Here is a 23,517-nt window from a genome sequence, read left to right as displayed (position 1 = left end):
ATCGAGCGACAACGATTGGATTAACTTTTTAGTGCATTCCAGGTCCATAGGATGGATTATCTTCATCCTCTGCAAACTCCTCTTCCAGCTTCTTCTTGTTTCTGCTCCTGTTTACTCTTGCTTGTATTTCTAGATTCTTTACAGCTCTGTCTGCAGCCCGAAGGCGTTCCTTGTGTAAAGCAAGCATCGCTCGTACCATGTTAGAACCTATCTTCATTCCCATATTTCTAAATACCTTGCACCTTACAATGTTGCCATCATTGAAAGTCGCAACAGCATCATACACACCAAAGTGAAGTGTTTCTATTCCAACAAATACAGTCTTGGGGATTCTCGACCATATAACACTATTTACACTTTCATTGGGGTTTTGAGTTTTTCCGTGAATACACTTTTTCAACAGTTCAGGTGCTGCTAAGTCTCTGAAAATAGGTTTTATCACCTCCATTATTGCATGAGGCAGACTATGCTTATGAGTGTACACTTCACCAGTTAGCAATCCTCTGTTATATTTACACCAACTGTCTTCTTCTTTGGGACACAAGCTATGTTGGGGATTTTCATCGTCTTTATTGTTTACAGTAATAACACATACCTTTGGCTTTCCAACATTTCTCCTTTTCTTAAAAGCCTTCAGAGGATTTCTAATAACTTTACTTTTACTTATTATTATACTTCAACAAAACAGAGACTCAAGAAACAGAATTAATTACGAATATTTTCGAGATAACGACAGAGTAAATAAACATGAAACAATCGACAATCACACCAGCGATATATATTGAACCATCACAGGTTAGCCACAACACATACTTTATCTCACATCACTAAAATGTACCTGATGAACACGGACGTTAATAATAACACCATTTGACAGCAGTTTAACAGCACCACAGTGGGTCACGCCCATGTAGAACACATTTCAAAAAAAATTTAAAAATAGTTGTAGTCTTCGGAATTGAATAAATTATATATCTATTAAAAGGTAATAGTCTGCAGATTCAGAAAACGCAAAAAAGTAAAAATTGAACTTTTCATGATTTTTAGCCTTTCCGGAGCCCCTTAAATGCAATTTAATCGATTTAAAGACCTACTGACTTAAAAATTCATAAAGGTTTAAGACCAAAACAACATCGTAACCATTTTAATTACACAAAATACATAAAAGGTAACTTTTTCTCCATCAGAAGTTCTAGATCTGCTAATCAGTTTTCGAGATATTAAACCTGTGAAAAAAATTAAAATATGAACCATCACAAATGGTGATAAAAGGTTAGTGAGACATTTCGTTTTGCATATCATTGGCAAGTTTATTATAATCTGGTGATTAATTTGTCAGGCACAACTTTTCACAGCCTGAAGATTAGGATCAGTCGGTTTATTTCTACACTTACATTTCCCTATGTCCAGTAGTTGTGTGGCTCTCGGATCTCGATCTTGGGAATCCTATTTCTCTTGCTTCTCAGCAGTGATGTTATATTTTCTGACAGCTCTCGTAACATATTTTTCTGTAGGTGGCACTGCATATGTAGTGAAGCAACTTAATTCCTCTGATTTTCTCGTCGTGTTCATTTCACGTGACTTGTAGGGAAAGAAGTAAAATGTTACCTGATTCGTCGTAGACGGTACGCTCTCTGAACGACAAAAGTAGAGGTCTTCGTGATTCAAAGCGCCTTTCTTGTAGCGTCTGCCCAGTCGTTAGTTTTAAGTATCCCCGAAACATTGTTACGGCTACTAACCGGTTTCATGACGAAACACACCGCTCTTAGAAGGATCTTCTATATCGTTTCTGTTAATCTAACATGATAATGGTTCCATTTCGTCAAGAAAGCCTCAAAACTCGGTCAAACGAGTATTTTTTAAATCCCTTCTGTCGTATATGAGTGACGTTTCCTTAATATTGTTGAAATTAATCCGATCCAGACATTTAATTTTCCTGCAACTACTTTTATGTGGCCATTCCTCTTTAGTTTCTTCCAGAGGGTTATTCCAAAGTATTTTACACTAAATTGACAAAAGTCATGGGATAGCGATATGTGCATATACACAGATGGCGGTAGTATCGCGTACACAAGGTACAAAAGGACAGTACATTGGCGGAGCCGTCATTTCTACTCTGGTGATTAGTGTGAAAGTGTCCCCGAAGTGACTACGCCCGCACAGCGGCAATTAACTGACTATGAACGCGGAATGGTAGTTGGAGCTAAACACATGGGACGCTCCATTTCGGAAATTGTTAAGGAATTCAATATTACGATATACGCAGTGTCAAGAGTGTGTCGAGAATACTAAATATCAGAACGACCGAAAGCAATGGCGTTTCTCAGTGCCCACAGAGGAGCAACAATGCGGTAAATAACCACAGAAATCAATCTGGGACGTACGGTGAACGCATCCCGTAGGGCAGTGAGGCGAAATTTTGCGTTAATGTGTATGGCAACAGACGATCGACGCAAGTGCCTTTGATGACAGCACGAAATCATTTGCTGCGCGTCTCCTGGGCCCTTGACCTTATTGGTTGGACCCTAGACGACTGTAACACCGTGGCCTGGTCAGATGAGTCCCGACTTCAGTCGGTAAGAGCTGATGGTAGGCTTCGAGTGTGGCGCAGACCCCAAGAAGCCATGGACCTAAGATGTCAAAAAGGCACAGTGTAAGCTGGTGGTGGCTCCATAATGGTGTGGGTTGTGTTTACATGGAATGGCCATTTGCAGCCATTCGTGGGCTTTATGTGTCCAAACAACATTCTCGTGTCTCCGGGCCACAATTGTTCGCGATTGGTTTGAAGAACATTCTGGATAATTCGAGCGAACGATTTGGCCACTCAGATCGCCCGACATGGGGCATTATCAAGAAGTCAGTTCGTGCACAAAACAAATGAGGTGCTGACAGAGAATTTAAAGTCCATTAGGACTTTAGAATTTTAAAGAGTGCTGCAGCATATTTGTCTCATGACCTATGTAGACCATGTAGTCTCATCTGCTGTACATGATTTCAAGCACCATTCAAAGGCGCGCAAAAAATGTTTATGCAATTTATTTTATGTGTTACTTTCAGACAAGTCATATAAAAAAGATTTCACCATTTTTTCATTATTTTTACACACTAATTGTTACTTTCACTTACGTTCAAAGCCGACTACCAGTCCCTGCAACAGTCGTCGATCCTTTGCAGCCCTCCCCGCGATTCGCTACAGTCTCCTGGCGTTTCCATCTAGACAACAGCAGCGACAGCGAACTGTCTCATGGAACTTAGTATTTTATCCACCAGATCACTCGTATTTTTTCACGAAACGACAGAGCGGAGTTGTACGGAATGCCTTCCGAAAGTTACGCAACATATCAACCCGGGAGCGTTGTCTACTGCTCTCTGAGGTCGTGAATGTACGAAGAGAGCTGAGCTCTACAGAAGGCACGTTGATTTTTATAGAGGACATTGTCGTTCTCCAAAAAGGTCTTAACGAGTGAGTATAAAACTTGTTCCATTTTTCTATAACAGATAGACTTCTGCGATATGGGCCTGTCACTCTATCGTTTTGAGAATTTTTCCGACGAGTCTTCCTGAAAGAGGGAAAGACCTGCTTTTTTCTAAGCAGTAGGTACCCCTACTTGCTCCCGGTACCTACGATAAATTGCTGTTAGGAAGGGAGCAAATTCTTTCACATAATCTCTGTAAAATCTCGTAGGTATTTCGTACAGTTCGACGTCCTGTCCACTGACCCACAATTTATTTGATTTCCTATTCCACTGCCGCTTATCTCGCTGTATTCCATTTCGACTTTCATGCGAAATGAAAAGAGAAACCGTATCACCATCTTACGCAGCGAAATCATTTCGAAAAACCCAATTTACTATTTCGCCCTTCTCTCTGTAACCTTCAGTTTCCTTGCCAGGATAATCACTGAGTGTCTGAACAGATGATTTCGATCTACTTAAAGATTTTATATAGGATCATAAATTCTTAAAATTTATAGTCAATTCAGATGGGAAGACTCTACTTTCGAATTCACTGAACCATTTTCACTTTGATTTCCTAATTGTATTTTTGGCGTCATTCAGCTATTGTTGGTCAACAAGGCTTTGACTTCGCTTAAATCTGCAATGAAGTTCTCCTTGCTTTCGTATCAACTTTCTAAAATTGCTGTTGAATCACAGTGTGTATTTCTCATCCTTCACAAACTTACTCTGCACGTGGTCGTCTAATGCATATTGTGCAATGCTTTTGAATTTTATTCATTTGTGCTCCACATAGTCAGTCAAGTGCCTAAATATTTGATACCGACTTTGCAGTTTCCTGTCACTTTTGCTAAGCGGAGATATTCCTTACCTTTCGTAACACCTGCAACCACTGATGCAACGAAGGAGAGCTTTTCTGGCTAGAAGCGATGGAGCTAACAGGTGTTCTGCAGCGTCATAAAAACTTGTCTAGAGATAAAATAAATGCCTCACAGGCGGTGAATATAAATTCCTGTGACAAATGAACTCTACATTAAATGATTACAACGGTTCTGGTCTGTTACTCTAAAACGTTAAAAGGAGTTCTAAAACATTGCCCTTACGAATCGGTTCCTTTATTAACTTTCCGAACTTTTTTTCCGAAGAAAATGTTCATGTCAGTCTCACACGAAACCATACCTCTGCACCAGTTTTAATCGTATGGTATTCTCATTATATATCTGATAAACTGAAATCTCACGCACCGCCGCCTTTATTACAATAGCATGATTAGGAAAGTCATTTGCGGTATTCTTCAAGTTTTCTCTGAAACGCTCTGCCTTTACAGCTCCTGAAGCAGGTGGTCTATGAAAACTTCTGATAACCAGGTTTATGTTTACCTTCACTCAGATTATGACGGGAAATGCACGTATCTGCCCCAAACCCTGTGCTACTCTTCCGATGAATCCGTCACCAGAAGATAGCCGACCTTACAATGCGAGCTAAATTAGATCCTTGGGAAGTTGTTATTAAAATGTCTTTAGTTAGTAAATCCCCTCTCCTTCTCCCTATACTATTTTTCCATTTTTTGCCTTTCTCTAGTTCTCTCTTTCCTTTCTATTTTTTAGAGATCAGTCAGCACTTAACGCTACAAACCGTCTGCAAAACGAAAGGCGCTACATAAAGCCTTTGTGATAACATACAGCCACACATTTTAAAACCGTAAGGAAACAAAGGCACATCTTGTTGCCCAGATGTTGTGCCACGTGACTTCTACATTCTTGGCGAGCCGGTGAGAAATATTAGTTGACACCATTTAGCAACGGAAAAGGCCTCTTGTGCCTGGAGCGACAGGGGTAACAGAAGTTCCGCATAATGCTTAAAATTTCTCTGGGGGTGGAGTAAGTGCCTGAGAGATGTTACATATGATTTCCTGTAACATCTGCGGCGAAGTTGCTCTTAATGCACTTTGCCGACATTCGCTATGACGGCAGACGTGGAGCAATGCGTCGTAGTAAAGGAGCTCACGAGTTGCGTTGGGATATTCTGGCCTGCAGCGTAATTTGTGTTCCAATGACACTGATATCATAATGTCGGCAGCGTTCAATATTTGGAGCTTCTAGATAAAAGGTGTAACAGGACAATTAACTCAGAAAATATACTGGAGGAGGCAGCTAAGAACACGTCGAGATTCAGTTGTGATACAATTCTGCTGAACTCGCCGCCCTTTTCGTAAATACGAAATCTAATTGCAACCGGTCGATCTATTTCAAGTCGATTGATTCAGAAAAAAATTATAACCTATACTCTATGAAAGATGATCCTGATGTAACATAACAGAAACTTTGGGCCACTATATAAATTTGCTTGAAATTATCGTTCCATTCCCTAAAGGTTTTTGTATTCGTATTTACCTTTCCTCGTGTGGCTAAACTTTTCGTATTTGGTTTCTCTTTTTATAAATTATCCTCGTCTTTACTAACATGTATTGGAAGTGAGAACCACCCCTTCTATTCGCAGTTGCACAATAACCACAATACGTTTTGTAGGTAATAGCTTCCGTAGCCTGATAAAATTACGCTCTTTTTTCTTTTTTTAGAAGAACCTATTGAAGCAATAATTGAGGTATTTCAATCGAAGCAATAAGTCAAAATTCTGTTTTAATTAGCATTGATTAATTACAACATCGATATATTTTGCAAACGTTGCCTAGTTTCGCAATCCACTGATGAAACGGAGTCGTTTGATACACATTACAACATTTTGTTTCATTTTTGTTTCGTCATTTTTAGCGATTTTTACTTTCGTAAATTTTTAGCCCTTCTACGTCCTTTCAATCAGATTCATTCAGTATATTATACACACAATTTACATACGAACAGAACCGACTATTTATGGAGGACTCCGAATATCATTTCGAAGCACTGAATTATCTGCATAACAGGTCATCAGCATGACTTAAAATTACGCGAAAGGTTTTTTATTGGCCCTCGGTTGCACCCACACAGCCAGTCCAAACATATATTGTCTTAAAAAGTAAAAAAAAAAAGAACCTGCGATTCCTTGTAGAGGTAACCAAACATACAAGGTCATAGACATTAAAAATAGTACAGGCGGAAATACATCGTCCCCATATATTAACAACCAGTTTTCAACCAGGCACAGTCACACACATGCTAAGTTAACGGTTATAACTTATATATGTCAAACTTCTTCCCAAACAAGAGGATTAACATATGAGAAGAAAGCGTTTGATGTATGCGCACCAGCTACTTAAACAGCCACTCGGATTCAGCTGAAGAAGATGTGATTAATGCCCTTGAGCTCTCCACAGTCGCACTGTGGCGGTGGTACGAGGAGAAGTCTACAAAGGTGTTGTCAACGGGAGACGTGGTTGAATGTGAACCTGGCAGTGATCCTCAAATGTTGTCTCTCATTTACCTATGCTAGTTCAGCTGCACGTCAGAGCCCGCTTTTCAGTATACCCTTGGGCCTTCGGTACATGAAACTGAATTTGATTTATAAGACACATCGTAATTCTACCGGTGGGATTGCTTGATGTCATGGGTATGACGTCACGAGTGGCTAGACTAAAACAAGCATCCTCAGCTGAAGATGGGAGTTGTGATGGGAATCTTGACTCTATAGCGACAAGCGTAGCAAGCAGGTGCTTTGACACTTAAAAATGTATGTTTCCAAAATGGGGCTGTATTGTTTGTGCCAAGTGCGAGGGTTGCAACAGTAGTGGAGCGAGATATTTCAATGAAACGGACTCGTGTTATTGTTTTTGTACAGAAAAAAAATAAGCAAACACTAATCAAGGTCTGTTTGTTATCTATAAAGCCAAGATTACCTCAAACATAAAAGATTGATCCGTCAAGCTGCAATGCTGGGCAACCAGCCATTACAAGACAATTGTATTCACAGGAATTGTGTAGTTGAGAATTTCCTGATGGGGGCTCGCATTGTCTAAACTAAACAGTAAACAATAGGGGCATCTTAGAGTTATTGCTAAGATGTAGCGGATAACGTGAAGACTGCGCAAGAAATTTTTAACGTTTATTGTTGCCGATTTATGACACCGATTATGCTTTTTTTACCAGTGGCAGTGCAAAGAGCTTCAGAAGAGTACTTCAAGGATGTAACATGTGTGGAATTTCAAGAAATAGTAACAAAATAACAGAGCCACAAACTAGAGATAAGAAACGGAGCAAGTATGTATCTATTGTTCAGGTTGCGTATTTCTCAAATCAAGGCGTCACTGTTTCATCAGTGGTAATGAGCTTTCTTCATTCCTTCTGTAGTTCCGCGAGAATGACGAGTCTGAGAACTGTGGCACATTGTTAAAATCTCATCAGTCCTTTCCAACACAGGTGCCGCGCCTATGCCACCACGTTCTCTGTCTCTCTACCTCCACACTCACGATGTCTTATCCCAAGGACCATTAAATCAAAACTCCGAGATGACATGCTCTCATCCTAACACCTACCGCTCTGGCCCCAAATCCTCTCTTTAGATCACGGCCCCAGTACTCCCCCCAGATCCTGACCACCGTATTTCACAGGCGTTCTGTGGACATTCCAGATGCAGTATCGCCATCTACATCGTAGCATCAGCCTCACAATCGCAATACGTGAATTTACAGCTATATTATTTTAAAAAATCATGTTAACCGCATTGTTTTAAGCGGATACTTCTACAAAAACTTTATTTTTGAGTACCGTTAGTGTGTGGAATAGCAACATGGCTGCTGCTAGCCTTCACACGCAGCTCAGGCCAATTTGCGAAGAATGAGAAGAATGATAAATAAGAGAAGAAATCATGTGCAGAATAAGCGAACACTAAAAAATTCATTGGATCAAAACGAAGGTTGGATGAATTTGTTACACAAATAATCTTAATGAGCAAAATATTTGCAACGCGCTTAAGAGTTCGCACTGATACTTTGAAGCGAGGTAGATACTGTAGAGCTGATGCCAGGCGCTCATGTCACATTATAAGACAAATGTGCAGCAGTACTCGAGGCTCTAGGCCACAGTACTAATATGGCTATGCAGATGGACAAGACTACATCACTCAGTGGTAAACCTCCTCTTTGCCTTTCAAGCCACCAACGCAGGCTTGTACCATGCGCTCAACTCGACGGCAGACGATGCGTCTCGTGATGGTAGGAAAAACATTCAAAAATTCGCCGCCAGTATTTATCCAGCAAGAGGAGGAGAGTGGTAGTGTACAGTTGTTGAACACCAGTATACAGTACTGCCCATTAAATTTTTGCAGATGAAGACCGCATGCACCAAACGTGACACTGACATCAACTGTTCTAAATATTTGAATATGCAGATGCTTAGCGTTTCAGCGCCAGTACTCGAAGTAGGTAGGAGTAACGCCAACTACATTGCGTAATTCACGGATCACAATGAAACGAGTTTCTCAGCCTAAAATGACATTTGAATGTTGTTTCTTTGTTTCCGGGCCCAGCACCTGGGATGGTAGTTCGTGGTGCTATTGCATGCACTACACCATCATCTCTTGTTCGCATAGCCGGTAATTTGAATAGCAGGCGTTTCATTTCTGATGTGCGTAATGACACAGTCCCCTGGCCCGTCTATTAAAATACATTAAAGAAGCTAGGAACTTGCTTTCTGTGCGCTCGGTTTTCTGTTGTGGGTAGGGCGGGTGGCACGAGCTATTAGCGGTGCCATTTACAGATCAAAGACAATGTGCTTTCTTGGAGAGGACCACCCTGAAGGGCGAAACGCTGGTGCAGATGGGTTTCCGCGGTTCTTGCCTTTATTGAGCAAAGAAGGCTGAATCGTATCCCGTCTTGGTGGCTGGTGACAGTGTTCAAACATCGTTCTGCTCTTAAAACATAAGGCAATATGTTATACGAGCAAACTTTTGCAAAACTACGCTGATGCTTCTCTAAAGGCTATGGCAATGTAGATGCAGTAAACTTTAGCGTAGGTAATCACATGTTCTATTGGAGCGCTCTGGCGATCTGGTCGAAATACGAATTTTAATGTAAATGCTACATTTTCATCCAACTCCGCTCTCGTTGCGTGTCGGGCGTTTCCTACAGGGGCCCACGTAGCTACAAGCAGATGTACTAGGACTTTTCCCATCGTAGCTACGTCAGTCTATACGTGTTGAGACCGGTGGATGTACGCTATCTTCCACTTCTCTATTATGTCATCTTCATACAGATAACCCGAGACCCGATGTCACCCATGCTGTAGTGACCTGCATGGGTGGTCTAAAACATGGAAACACCACAAACAGCAGGAATTACCACGCCTAACACTGTGCAGAAACCCTTTGGCACTGAAAATAGCTTCCAGACGTCTCAGTGTGAATCGATACAGGTTTCTATGGTTTTCAAGGGAATTTTACACCATTGTCGCAAGGTCAGGTAACGAAGATGGAGGTGGATAACGATCACCCACCTTTCTCTTCATAGTAGACTACAAAAGCTTAATAAAACCGAGATCTTGTGACTAGTGGCCAGGGGAGACGCGACACTTCATCCTCGTGCTATCAAAACCAGTCCTGGACGATGCGAGTTGTGTGGACAGGGGCCGTGTCATCTTGTCACACAGTATCGCTACTGGGGTAACAAACATTGTGCTACGTGGTGGACCTCATCAGCCAAAATGATCACATAATCCTTGGCTGTAATGAAACCTTGCAGAGGAACCTTGGAACCCATGGAATAGTACGACATTGCTGCCAAAATCACCCGCGCCCTGTTTCACTCTTAGGTCGTAAACTCAGCCAGTGTGAAGCGGCGCTCATCCGACTAAATGACATGCCTCCATTGCTCCACAGTCCAGGTTGTACGGCTTCGGCACCACATTCCTGTTACGGGATTGCCTGTAACCGATGAGTGATTTTGGAATTCCGTGTTGGTTTGGTGTTGACAGGGTTCGCGAGTGCGACATTCATTTCTGCAGTGACTTTCGCAGCTGCGTCCTCTTATTTTTTCGTCCGAATCCTTGTCAACGAGCGTCTGTCACGTATTCTCAACACACACTTTCGTCCACGTTGTGACTTAGCAGATGACGTTTTTCTGCTTTCTCTGTATCCGGTATAATTCTTCGAGGCGGTCCCCCTTAGAGCACCGAACACTTCGGCTAACTTGCACCCACCATAGGAGCACCAAGTTCGAGTTAGTTTATTTCCGACATAATCTACTCATCATTATACAGAACACTGTTCTAACAAATTGCACAGGTGGAGTTCTTGGTCAAATACTACAGCTCAACCTGCTGGCTTGGTTACGATCTGCTATGACGTTCAAACACGCATTTCTAGCGGTGCTCCCATACTTTTGTCCAACCGCTGTGCCTCGACAAGACACTTGACCTGGCCAGCACATTCTCCAGATCTCTCACGCATTGATAACAACTGTTCACGGGCTGCCGAAAGACTGTTGTGCCACCACTCAGCCAGTCCGATTGGTCAACTGAAGAGTGGAAGTGGAATACGTTCTAAGTTCAAATGTCACACTGGTCAGGAGAATTAAAGAATCATATATCTCGTTTAGTACGTAACGTATTTGTATCGAAAATTCTGACAGCATACAATTATACTGCCCACCTCACCACTGCGAAAAATGATGAGACTAATTAGAAACTAAATAACTGATTAAGAACATTGTCAATGCCATACCAGGATACTGACCGGTTTTAAATGCCGATAAGAAAGTTTTTGTCCGAACTGCCGTTAATACAAAGGGACAACGTTTTATTTGTGATAATACAAGTACGGAAATACAGTAGAAATATTTTAATTAGTGCAACTGTATGTATCAAAAACCAACCTTCATTTCTTTAACTTTTTTTTAATGAGAGAATAACATAACTAAAATCATGAAAAAGATCTCACACTGTTGATATCTGTTTCTTAAACAACTCCGTCCTTGGTATCAGACGTTGCAATGTTTACCGTAAGACGCCCTGTGATTTTGTGTCACAAATGACAACACCATTTACGGTACTTTCTATTTTGAAAGTGATAAGCGTTGCTGATCTTTCATTTGAAGTACATATATCTGCCATGGAGTTTCCTCTTTTTAATACATTGACGCTATTCCACTCACCTGTTTCAGAGTAAGAATTGTTAACAGCTATTTGAGTATTCCACTCACCTGTTTCAGAGTAAGAATAATTGTTAACAGCTATTTGAGTTACATGACAATGAGACATTTTGATCATACTGCATTTGGAGATTCTATTCTCCTGCTTTGATACCAGTGCTCAGGAGTATCTTTAAAATCAAAGTAGTCAGTTGAAAGCACTGGAACGGCATTTCGAACTTCTGAGGGCAGCACTGCTTGGCACGTTTTAGTAATAAATGTCTGAAATGTTTTCTACCTGATTTTATTGTTGAAATGCGTCTCGGGGATATGAAACAGGGCGCAGAGGACACAATGGCATTAAAATAGATTTTTGGAACGTTTTCCATATCCGCTCTCCAGTTCCGGCCGTCAGATGAAGCAGTATGGAATGATGTCCCGTATCCGTTATCCAAGCTGAGTTTGACGCGATGCCCAGACGTGTTAGAGCGATTTTTGCTGCCACGGATGGCAACTCCGTGCTTTAAATTTGGCGTCCTGTATACGTCTAAATCATCTACAAAATTAATAATCTGTACTGTAAGGTATACGCACAGTAAGTACAATTTCGTTAATGCTGTCCTCCGTGCTGCCGCAGTTTTAATGGCCAGCCAGCAGAGTACGTCTGTTTTGAGGTGACATCTGCAGTCAGTAAACGTTTCTCCTGGACACAAGACTTTCTAATATCAGCAGCTCGTGAGCAGCACGGCATGGTGCTGCCTGTGTCGGCGGTTGTTTGTGCAGACATGAGACACGCCCCAGCACTTGGCGCCTGGCTGGTATGGGCTAGTGTGACGTAGCCGGCGTGCGCCGAGTCCGGAAATAGCAGGCACGTCGCAGCCGCTGGCGGAATGTCTCCGTGGAGCTCTGTGAGGGGAAAAGGCCGGTGGGAGATGCACGTGTCTCTCACCATGTGGTATGTCAGCGCACATTTTGCAGACAATGCAGATTCATCTAATGAAGTACTGTCTGAAAAAAGCTGCAGAAATACTGTCAGATCTTGATAAGTCTTCAAAGTGGTACAAAGATCGACAACTTGCTATAAATATTCAGAAAAATAAAATTTCTAACTCCCACAAACAACTGGGTGGAATAATTTGTGGGGATATGAAATGGAATGAGCACGTAGACTCAGTCGTAGGTAAAGTGGCTGGAAGACTGTTTCATTGTTACGGTGCTGGGAAAATACCAACATTCTACAATAGTGATTGCTTAAAAAACAGTCATATGAAACATGCTACAATATTGCTCGAGTGTGCAAGACACGTACCAAATAGGACTAATAAAAGATTTCTCTGCCTCGTGATGACTGGGTGTTGTGTGATGTCCTTAGGTTAGTTAGGTTTAAGTAGTTCTAAGTTCTAGGGGACTGATGACCATGGATGTTAAGTCCCATAGTGCTCAGAGCCATTTGAGCCACTAATAAAAGAACTGAACGTCTACAAAGAATAGCAGTACAAAAATGATGACAGACTTGAGTTACTCAATGGAAAGCGTCACTTTGATGCTGAAAAACAGAAATGTTAGACTCTTGAAGATAGACGCCAAATATTCTCAGAAAACCTACCTTACACACAGCACAGAGGAATATTCGCATAAGCTTCGTTTGCACATCTGACTGGGGTACTTCTACATCAGTGATGTCTTTGCCGCCACCACAAGGCACTCTGGTATCTGAAGGTGGTATAAACGAAACTGGTAAACAGAAATCAACTAAAATAGTGCACGGACTATGTGCACATTAGCATCACAGCCTAGAATTAATGAATCGCCATTTCTCATTCATGTTTATGGCACATACGTTTACTACTATTGATATACAAAGGAAATTAATTTATTCTGCGTATTTCCATTCACTAGCAACTCAAGTCAGAGAGCATGTACAGGGTCGGGCAGGAAGGTGTTACAATTTTCAAAACATTCCGACATTAATTTTTTTAAATAAATTTTAATTTTTATATTTTTCAGAGATTACAAATGTAATGCTATTTAATAAACATAAGGCACGAACAAGAATGCATTGCAGTTCAGGTGCGAAAAATGACGTCATCCAGCTGGTGGCTGTTCTTGTCCAGGCATTGTTACACGCGATTGAAAAAATTGTCCGTATACCTATCAAGCATAGCAAGGGGAGTTCACGAGTTTCTCAAGTAATTACTTCCGAAGAAGCTTCAAGAGCATGTGGTTCTTCAAAGTAAACCCAAGATTTCATGTAATGCCATTAGAAATAATCTCACGGAGAAAGATCTGGAGGTCGAGGAGGCCACTCCAGATCCCCACACAATGAAATGAGGCGACCTGGAATATGTTCCTTTAGTAAAGCCGTGGGAGATCTTGAGTTACGGAAAGTAGCTTCAGCCGCGTGGAGTGGCCACGCGGTTTGAGGCGCCATGTCATGGACTGCGCGGTCCCTCCCGCCGGAGGTTCGAGTCCTCTCTCGGACATGGGTGTATTTGTTGTTGTTAGCATAAGTTAGTTTAAGTTAATTTAAGTAGTGTGGAAATATAGGGATCGATGAGTCAGCAGTTTGGTCCCTTAGGAATTCACACACACTTGTGCATGTTTTTGAAAGTAGCTTAATCCCGTAGAAACCAAACATTACCGAGGTCAGTCATCTTCTCAGTTCTGGCATAAAAAATTTTCACAATATCGCGTGGTAACGCTGTGAGTTGACATTCAAAGTGCATCCATTTTCTCAGAAAAAGTAGTGTCCAATAATACCAAATCAGGATAGTCCTGCCACATAGTTACTTTCTCACTACGTAGTTCCCGTGGATTATATTCCGACCAGTACCTGCAACTTTCTTTGTTCGCAACACCTGTTAACTGAAGACGAGTCTCATCACTCATTATCAGAATGCTGTCATTTTCAAGGCGTCCAACATCCCTTATGCGAACATATGCCATCATACATAGTCATTTTGCTTCTGCTATTGAACCACCATGATTTTAACAGGATGAACGTGTAGGTCAAAGTGCAAAATGCGGCGCAGAGCGCGAGCACGTCGTACCGCTGAACGCCGATGGCTGGTTTCCTCAGCTTCTCTAACTTTGTCGATAATTTCTGCTGTTCTAACTGTCCGAACACGTCTCCGAGCTGTTCCAGATCTCACTGTTCCTCTAGTTCTAAAGTTATTGAACCACTTTTATTATTGTTGGGCGAGACAGGGCAGCGCCGTGTCGACCAACATTGAACTGAATGCAAAGTCTTCGCTGTGTCTGCGATACCACATGACCAGTTGCAACGCGTTGTTCAGATAACCAAGGCTCGATGGCTACCGAAACGGCAACTTGTAACAAATTTATATCAACCACTGTGGGTGCACTAGTTCCTCCATGTTAATGGCGGACTCTAAAACGCAACACTTCCCTGCCGGACCCCGTATTTCCGGAATACGGAAGCGTATTATACAAATTATATCTGTTAATAATTTTAGAACATCCTGCAGAGACCTTTCGAAAAACCTTGATAATTTGACAATTGCTTCACTATGCGTACGTTCATTGTTAGTCCTTTGTTGTGATGAATATTTCTGTTCTCCAACAATAACAAAATAGAGCAAAGCACGAACAAAAGGTAAAAACAAAATAACCTCTATCAGGACATCAAGGGATTATGATTTATACAGAAAGGAGTCAGACCCAAAGATTCACGTATATTCCATAACCTGTTAGAGCACATAAAATTTGTGATGGGTTACGGCAGAATTTAGGAGCGAATTAAAGCATTTTCTGTTGGCAACTGCCTCCTCCACACCTAAGAGTATCTTCACAGAAACTATCAACGTTAAATGTTTTATGTTATCTTGTAATTCGCGTTAAATAATATTTCGTAATGTTATGGCATGTATCGCATTACAGTTAGATAGAACGTACATCCTTGTTTTCTTTCACCATCATAGAGATACCTCTGTAGGTGATCCACAAAATACGATTAACGTGGTGTAATACTTGTAGCTTCGCTGTATGACGAATTTATTCTGATGCTCTCTGTTAGCTCGTATCCTCTACATACTTCGACCCGTCCACCCTCCACAGTTCTTTCTGAAGAACACTATTATGCAATCTACTTTCAATCAGTGCCCAATGTAGTTTCTTTTCCTATTCTTTTTTGTAGCTAGCAACTGCCTTTCCTAATTTATCTTTTTATTTGGTTCTCTCGTTCTGTTCTTTACTGTTCAGTCTCCACGAATTTATGACTGCTACTCTTGTTTTCGTTTCTTCACATCTCATCTCGCTGCCTTCAATTTATAATCACCGAATGACGTTTTCTTAAAAAATATTGAACTTGCTATAACCACAAACCATATTTTATTCGCACCATTAGTATATACGACCTTTTTCCCGGTTCGATTCCCCTTCATCACTATTTATAATACCATGTGATGGGAACATGACCCTAGAAATGTGTCGCAACTATAGACAGATTGAACAAGTTGTAACTGGTCGATTACGTCAGTTGTGCTTGAAATTAAACACTTATAGTGCATCCATTACCGTGTGTATAAGGAGAATGTTATAATGCAGTTTTTCCATTAAGAGGCATGCTTTTCATCATACTTTATCGATCTCAGCCCGCTGCACAATAAAAGACTCAAAAAAGGAAAGATGCACACAATAACTCGATGAAGCAAGAAAGCATTTTTCAGTTTGCATTAATTTCAAAATTTTACCCTCTCAAAATTGCTTATTATCACTCTGAAGGTAAGTCTGTAAAAGAAAGGGAAACGGAACTTAAGACTGATTTGGTGAACCCAAGATCGAAAAGTTTTCTGTTGACTTACAAAATGCAAATTTTAGAGACCGATTACGTTCATTTTTTTGGAAACGGTATGAGTTCTCTAGTTCAAGAGCCATGGGCCATGCAACACACCGGTTCTTAAAGTTTTGTCGGCGACTGCGACGGACTTCATTAGAACACTGTCGCAAACTTCTCCGCATTGCCCTTATTGGAAACACACGTGGAACTGTATGGTCGAAGTGTCTGCAAAGAATATGTTTCTTACAGCTCAGATTTTAAACCTGAGAAGCAATGAATATTCACATGTGCAAATACAACAACATTCCACACGTCATGAATATCCATCATTACATTACATAAAACAGCAACGAAAACAAAATTCGGAGCTCACAGTTACATTCCGGAGCATATCCAATGTTTCGAGCATTTAAGTTTCTTCGTATGGCACGTAATAGCAGACTAATTTTTGTTACTTCATGAAATAAATATATAAACTACGCAATACATGTTTTATAACATCAGTAACCTTCCTGACGGGCTGCAAATGTCATTGACAGCATCAGCATCGCAGGTATGCTGTTCCACGGAACCAGCAGAGCCTTCCGTTCCCTCAAAGTTTCGACATGCTTCAAGAAACTGATCCCTGTACAAATGAGTAAATGCAGGAAACGTTGGGAAGAAATGTGTCTCTGGGCTCTCGCCGCCGATTTTAAAGGCGTCACTGCAACAGAACTTGACAGACAGAGCTATGTGGGATATAGCTTTGAGTCTTAGCCTAACTAAAATCTTAGCTGAAACATAACTGTAGAAGCTACTTGCTTCATAAGTTACGTATAGACTCTTGTAGCGTGCATATGGTTCTGGTTCTGGTTCTCAAACGAATTCGAAAAATTCGATAGGTTGCATGAATAAATACGAGAGAAGTTACAATTTGTTGTTACATGTCTGCCAACGGATATTTCTTACAACGATAATAAAGGACTTCGTAGTTTAATGATTCACAGACGACATATTACGTATGGTTTTATGAACGGCGAGCATGCTCTAGTGTGACGCCACTAACCTTCTCTAGCTCAAATTCTCTGATACGGTGGATGCTTCCTCCAATTGCCTTCTTTGATAAGCTGCCCATGACCTGAAACAGGAGACACTGAAATGTAGATTGAGTGACTGTGCGTAATAATATACTTACTATTATTACACAACAGCAGCTCGATTTACTCATTATTGTATTATCGTATTTTTGTTATTTCTTTGCTCTTACGTACCTGTTGCCTAATCATATACAGTAAAGATAGAAAAATTAGGGATTACAGGGTACCTAGAGACAGTCGTTCTTTCAGGTGTGCCATGTGTGAGAGTAATACAAATATTGTGGAAAGGGACTGCTGTAACTAAGTACTTTAAGTAATTTTTTACGGCGTTACTGTAGGATTGTAGGATTGGCTGGCCTCGCTACTGAGTTTGCACTGCGGTGTGGCCTGACTTGCAGGGGCGGCTGGAGCACTTCAACCAAGCAGCATTTGGAGTGGGTACCGTACCGTCCGCTAAACACTAGGGCGTGGCAAGCTTGCTGAACAGGCAGAATTAGAGCAGTTAAGAGCTGCAGTTGGCAGCAATAAAATTCAGAACAGTACAAATGACTGGACTGTCGTCAAACATTCTAATTTAGCCACGAGGTTACATAGAAGCTGCATGTCTGGTAGCTTTATTCTACACATCTCCAGCAGCTTCACTGCTCTGAAGATTGAGGACAAAATGATGCAAAGAGCTAAAAAGGTCACGTACATTCGTATAAGACATGGAAAAAATTGCGAGTTAAGGCTAGTAATAATTAGAGAGGGATGAAAACAGAAAGAAAGTCAGGAGGGGATTTTCAAATTAGTGCGCAGCTCAGAGGGTAGAGAATATACGATAAGCAGTTTTTGTAGGCCAAATACAAATTCAGAGCTGTCATGTTTAATGTAGCCTCTATCGGGAAATATCTTGGTAAAGAAGATCATGTAGTCAGAATGAACTTTCACTCTGCTGCGGTGTGTGAGCTGACACGAAACTTCCTGGAAAATTGAACCTGCGAGCCGGATCGTGATTCAGACCGTGGACCATTGTCCCTCGCGGGCAAGTGCCCACTGTCTGAGCTATCCAAGCACGACTCGCGACCCGACCTCACAGCTTTACATCCTTCACGAGTTCATGAGAGTGGGTCGTGAGCCATGCTTGGATAGCTCAGTCGGTGAGTGCTTGCCCGCGAGGGACAAACATCCCAGGTTCGAGTGTCCGTCTGACACACAGTTTTAATTTACCAGGATGTTCCAGAAAAATGGTTCAAACGGCTCTAAGCATTATGGGACTTAACATCTGAGGTCATCAGTCCCCTAGACTTAGAACTACTTAAACCTAACTAATCTAAGGACATCACACACATCCATATTGGTAAGAAGTTACTTGTACAACGAAATTCCATAAATACTCATTGCAACTGGTACACCCTCTGTCAAATCCTTCTGACTTCCAATATTTTCACTAAGCATTTCTGGGCAATTTTTTCGAAAGACAGAGGTGCGAAACAACTGTAGACACATTTGCAGCAACGAGTAGGGAAACAAAAAAAATATAGCTTGTACAGCACAAAGGGTACAAGTGTCACTGCAGAAGTGTTATGAATAAGATCGACAAATGCGTACTGCATTCATCAGCTGTTTAAGTGCTGTGCTTCATTATTAGATTACAAAACATAGATAGGTTTCTGACAGTGTAAAGGCACCCAACAAAAAAGATTTTCAAACTTCATGAAGCAGTTAGGAATAAGACTTAGTAGAAATTGTCCTCCATTGTGAGTGTTCATCGGAGGTGAGGGTGTCATCTGGAGTGCCCCAGGGAAGTGTGGTAGGTCCGCTGTTGTTTTCTATCTACGTAAATGATCTTTTGGATAGGGTGGATAGCAATGTGCGGTTGTTTGCTGATGATGCTGTGGTGTACGGTAAGGTATCGTCGTTGAGTGACTGTAGGAGGGTACAAGATGACTTGGACAGGATTTGTGATTGGTGTAAAGAATGGCAGCTAACTCTAAATATAGATAAATGTAAATTAATGCAGATGAATAGGAAAAAGAATCCTGTAATGTTTGAATACTCCATTAGTAGTGTAGCGCTTGACACATTCACGTCGATTAAATATTTGGGCGTAACATTGCACAGCGATATGAAGTGGGACAAGCATGTAATGGCAGTTGTGGGGAAGGCGGATAGTCGTCTTCGGTTCATTGGTAGAATTCTGGGAAGATGTGGTTCATCTGTAAAGGAGACCGCTTATAAGACACTAACACGACCTATTCTTGAGTACTGCTCGAGCGTTTGGGATCCGTATCAGGTCGGATTGAGGGAGGACATAGAAGCAATTCATAGGCGGGCTGCTATATTTGTTACTGGTAGGTTTGATCATCACGCGAGTGTTACGGAAATGCTTCAGGAACTCGGATTGGGAGACTCTAGAAGAGAGGAGGCGTTCTTTTCGTCAATCGCTACTGAGGAAATTTAGAGAACCAGCATTTGAGGCTGACTGCAGTACAATTTTACTGCCGCCAACTTACATTTCGCGGAAAGACCATAAAGATAAGATAAGAGAGATTAGGGCTCGTACAGAGGCGTATAGGCAGTCATTTTTTCCCTCGTTCTGTTTGGGAGTGAAACAGGGAGAGAAGATGCTAGTTGTGGTACGAGGTACCCTCAGCCACGCACCGAATGGTGATTTGCGGAATATGTATGTAGATGTAGAAATAACTGGAAAATAGCTTTTAAATTATAGATTGCAGCAATCAGTCGTTCTTTTTAAATTTTATTATGCAGATCTAGATTTCTGCTAGAAGCTAGCCATTCTCAATGCACTAATAGTGCATATAAGGCTCGCTAAGTGCAACCGCTTTCCGCATGGAAGGTAACCTCATGGAAAATAACTGTTAGCGATATTTCAGTATTTATTTACTGCCAGATACTTCTGATCGAGGTCACATAGCGTTGCTGATGCCCAACTTTGGCATGAGTCCCAGGCTAAAATTCTCAACAAGAATCGAAATGCGCATATCTAGTGCAACAGTGATTGATAATTTAGTTAAGAATCGAAGTTTATTAAATGAAATACATGTGAGACCAATAATAAATTAGTTACGTCACGATGATGTTCAAATGAAAGTAATAAAGTATCCCTATCAACTAATTTTTAAAAAATGAGGGAAAAGAAAAATTTCCCGGAAGTGTATGGATATGTTCATCCACTTGACTATTCAAAGACAATTTACAGAAGGAACAGAGGGAAGATATTTACAAGAATACAAAGTAGATAATAAATTTAATTATTTCCTCAAACATTTTGTAACCCTATAAATCCAGTTTTCCTTTACAATGAGTTATGAATAATTACAGTGGAAGGAGAGAAAAAGGGTGGCTAACATCTGAGATCGATGGGTGTTGTGCCAGGTACTAAAGGAACACTATAGGCAGTATGCATAAAAAATTCCTAATTCCAAGAAAAAGCAAATACAATTTGGCGTATTATTAAGCACGAGAAGAATAAACTCAGGCGAATGATATTCAGATCCATGAAACAATAGTAACGAGCCAGGTGATCGTACTAAATTAAATGAATTCTTCGTGAAAGCCGCAGAAAACACGGGGACAAAAATGACAACTAGGCTGAGTTAGACAAGCTTCGCATTGTTGACCATGAGGCATCAGTTTAGTCAGATCAACAAGAGAAGAGGTCGCAAAAAACAATAGATGACTGAGAAGCCACATCTCTTCTGTCTTTGATGGTATTTTAGGCAAAGTACTAAAATCTTGCGCAGAATTGATAGCGCCCCTTTGATTTATCCTTGTAACCATTCGATAAATCAACGTATAGCCTCTGAAAGAATGAAGTATATGACAGAAACAATCATTTATGAAAGTGGAGATAAACAAGCAATCTCTGGTTATAGACACACCTCCTTCCTTCTCGCGTTCTCAAAGAAATTTTTGGGAAGGTAGCTTGTTACGTCATATTGAACAACCTCTTCGAGAATGATTTTTACGGCAACTCAGGTTGGAAATTGCAGAGGCTTCTCTGCTGAGAAAGCATTGTATGATCCCACGAACTCATTCTGGGAGAACCAAAGAACTAAAATTACCCTGTTTTAATTTTTTTCTGGTCTTGCCTAGTTCTTCGATTCCATAGAGCATAAACTTTTACTAGAGATCTAAAACTTATGTGATTTTAAGGACTTCCCTTTGCATGGGTGGAATGTGGTAATGGAAAAAAGAGGGTCAAATTAACGAGTGGAATAATGTAGCAGGCTTAATGATCCACAGCAAACAGTTTAATCCATGATCTTACAGAGGTTCATATTTTGCAATTGTGAACATCTCAAATGGTTTACAGGTGCCAGACGTGAAATCAGATGGCACATGCGTGAAATTCGTAGGCATTCAGATGGATAGTAACCTGAGATAACACCAGCACATGCCTAAGTTAACTGAAAATCGCAGGTTTACTTGTTTTCCATGTAAAAATCTCTTCCATTATACTGACCTGCGAACAGGATTGCTAGCCTTTTTACATGGTTTCACTCAATACTGTCCTATTGTATAATCTTCTAGGGCAACGCGCAATGCAGCCAATAAGAAATTTTGTAATTTTTTATATTTAAGGTACGTAAAGTTGAGAACTCATATATCAATCAAACGAAGCAGATCAATGCAACTGTAAAAATTCTCGAGAAACTCGACTTCAAATGTTTCCGAGCGCCTTTAATAGCCCAAGCAAAGCCATTTTTTCCCATGGGCTGCATGGCTCTGTGGCAGAATGCTCACTTGCAATGTGCGGGGCCCAGGTTATATTCCCAACTGTGGTAGATATTCAAAATAAGGTGCGAGATCTAATAGTATTTCCGTAATGCGTAAAATACATCAAAACGAAAAAATTGTAGCGTTTCTTTACTCTAACAACTCTTTTATAAAAGATCGGTAACTAAGAAATTATATTTGAAATTAAAACTGGATTTTTGTGTGCGAGATGTCATTAGAAATAATGACTTGCATTTTTCATAAAAATGACAATAAGATATGTATTAATTAACATATATTTGATGAATTTTCCATTTAAATGACGTAGCTATTCGAACTGACTGAAGGAAAAAAAAGATCGAAACGAAAATGGAAAAATGGTTCAAATGGCTCTGAGCACTATGGGACTTAACATCTATGGCCATCAGTCCCCTAGAACTTAGAACTACTTAAACCTAACTAACCTAAGGACATCACACAACACCCAGTCATCACGAGGCAGAGAAAATCCCTGACCCCGCCGGGAATCGAACCCGGGAACCCGGGCGTGGGAAGCGAGAACGCTACCGCACGACCACGAGCTGCGGACGAAACGAGAATGGAACCAGCGATCCAGCGAATAACATTCTCAAGCGCTACCGATGTTTTTTCTATGTTTATGTATTTTACTCTTCACGAAAATGCTCGTAGATCACGCACCTCTATTTAAAATTTGCGTCGGCTAGGAATGAGACCTATACCCCCCTCGTGGCAGGCGAGCATTTATCACAAAACCACGCCACCTGTCGAGAAATTGACCTTGCTTTCGGATATTAAAGACTTCAGGAAAACTTCAAAGTCGATTTTCTCGAGAATTTCTGGAAGTGGATTCGAACTGCTGTAGAAGATGAATATATGACTTCTGAAATTTTCGTACGATAAATACAAAAAATTTTAAAAAATCCGATTGCCGTCTGGCCTCCTTATAAGATTGAAAAAGTCTACAAGATCGTGTAGTGAGAATATTACGTAAAGCTGTGAACAGAACTTCTTGCGGAAAAATTTTAAGGAACCTAGGGATTCTTACACTTATTTGTCAGTACATAAACCCCTAATGGTATTTGTTGTTAATAAGAAGACTGAATAAAGATTGATCTGTGGAATTCGCAATCACAATACGATAAATAAAAATATATACTATAACGACTGCGCATCCACGCGTAGGTTTTAGAATGGAATTTTATACTCTGTTGAAAAACTCTGTATCAGACTGCCAGTACATCAAGCAGGAAACAAAAATCCCAAGGTATTCAAAAGCAAAGAAAAAGAATACTTCATTAGCCACTCTTCTACAGTTTGTCATAAATATTAGACTATGTCTGTACGAAAGAGATCTTGACTTTGCAAGTTTATAGGAAGCAGCTGAATCGT

At 40.8% G+C, this 23,517-nt stretch overlaps 1 protein-coding gene across 2 annotated transcripts in view; it reads right to left on the bottom strand.

Moving 5' to 3' along the window:
* Positions 1-23,517, bottom strand: part of LOC126253575 (serine/threonine-protein kinase meng-po) — a 354,496-nt gene that overhangs the window by 226,257 nt on the left and 104,722 nt on the right. For both annotated transcript variants that reach the window (XM_049954998.1, XM_049954999.1), the window contains exon 3: positions 17,355-17,426. In XM_049954998.1, coding sequence (XP_049810955.1) covers positions 17,355-17,423 — 69 coding nt within the window. In that variant the 5' untranslated portion in view covers positions 17,424-17,426. The remainder of the gene's footprint in view (positions 1-17,354; positions 17,427-23,517) is intronic.

This window comes from Schistocerca nitens, chromosome 4, assembly GCF_023898315.1.
Source record: "Schistocerca nitens isolate TAMUIC-IGC-003100 chromosome 4, iqSchNite1.1, whole genome shotgun sequence".
Taxonomy (NCBI): Eukaryota; Metazoa; Arthropoda; class Insecta; order Orthoptera; family Acrididae; genus Schistocerca; species Schistocerca nitens.
This window is presented reverse-complemented; position numbering and strand designations above follow the sequence as displayed.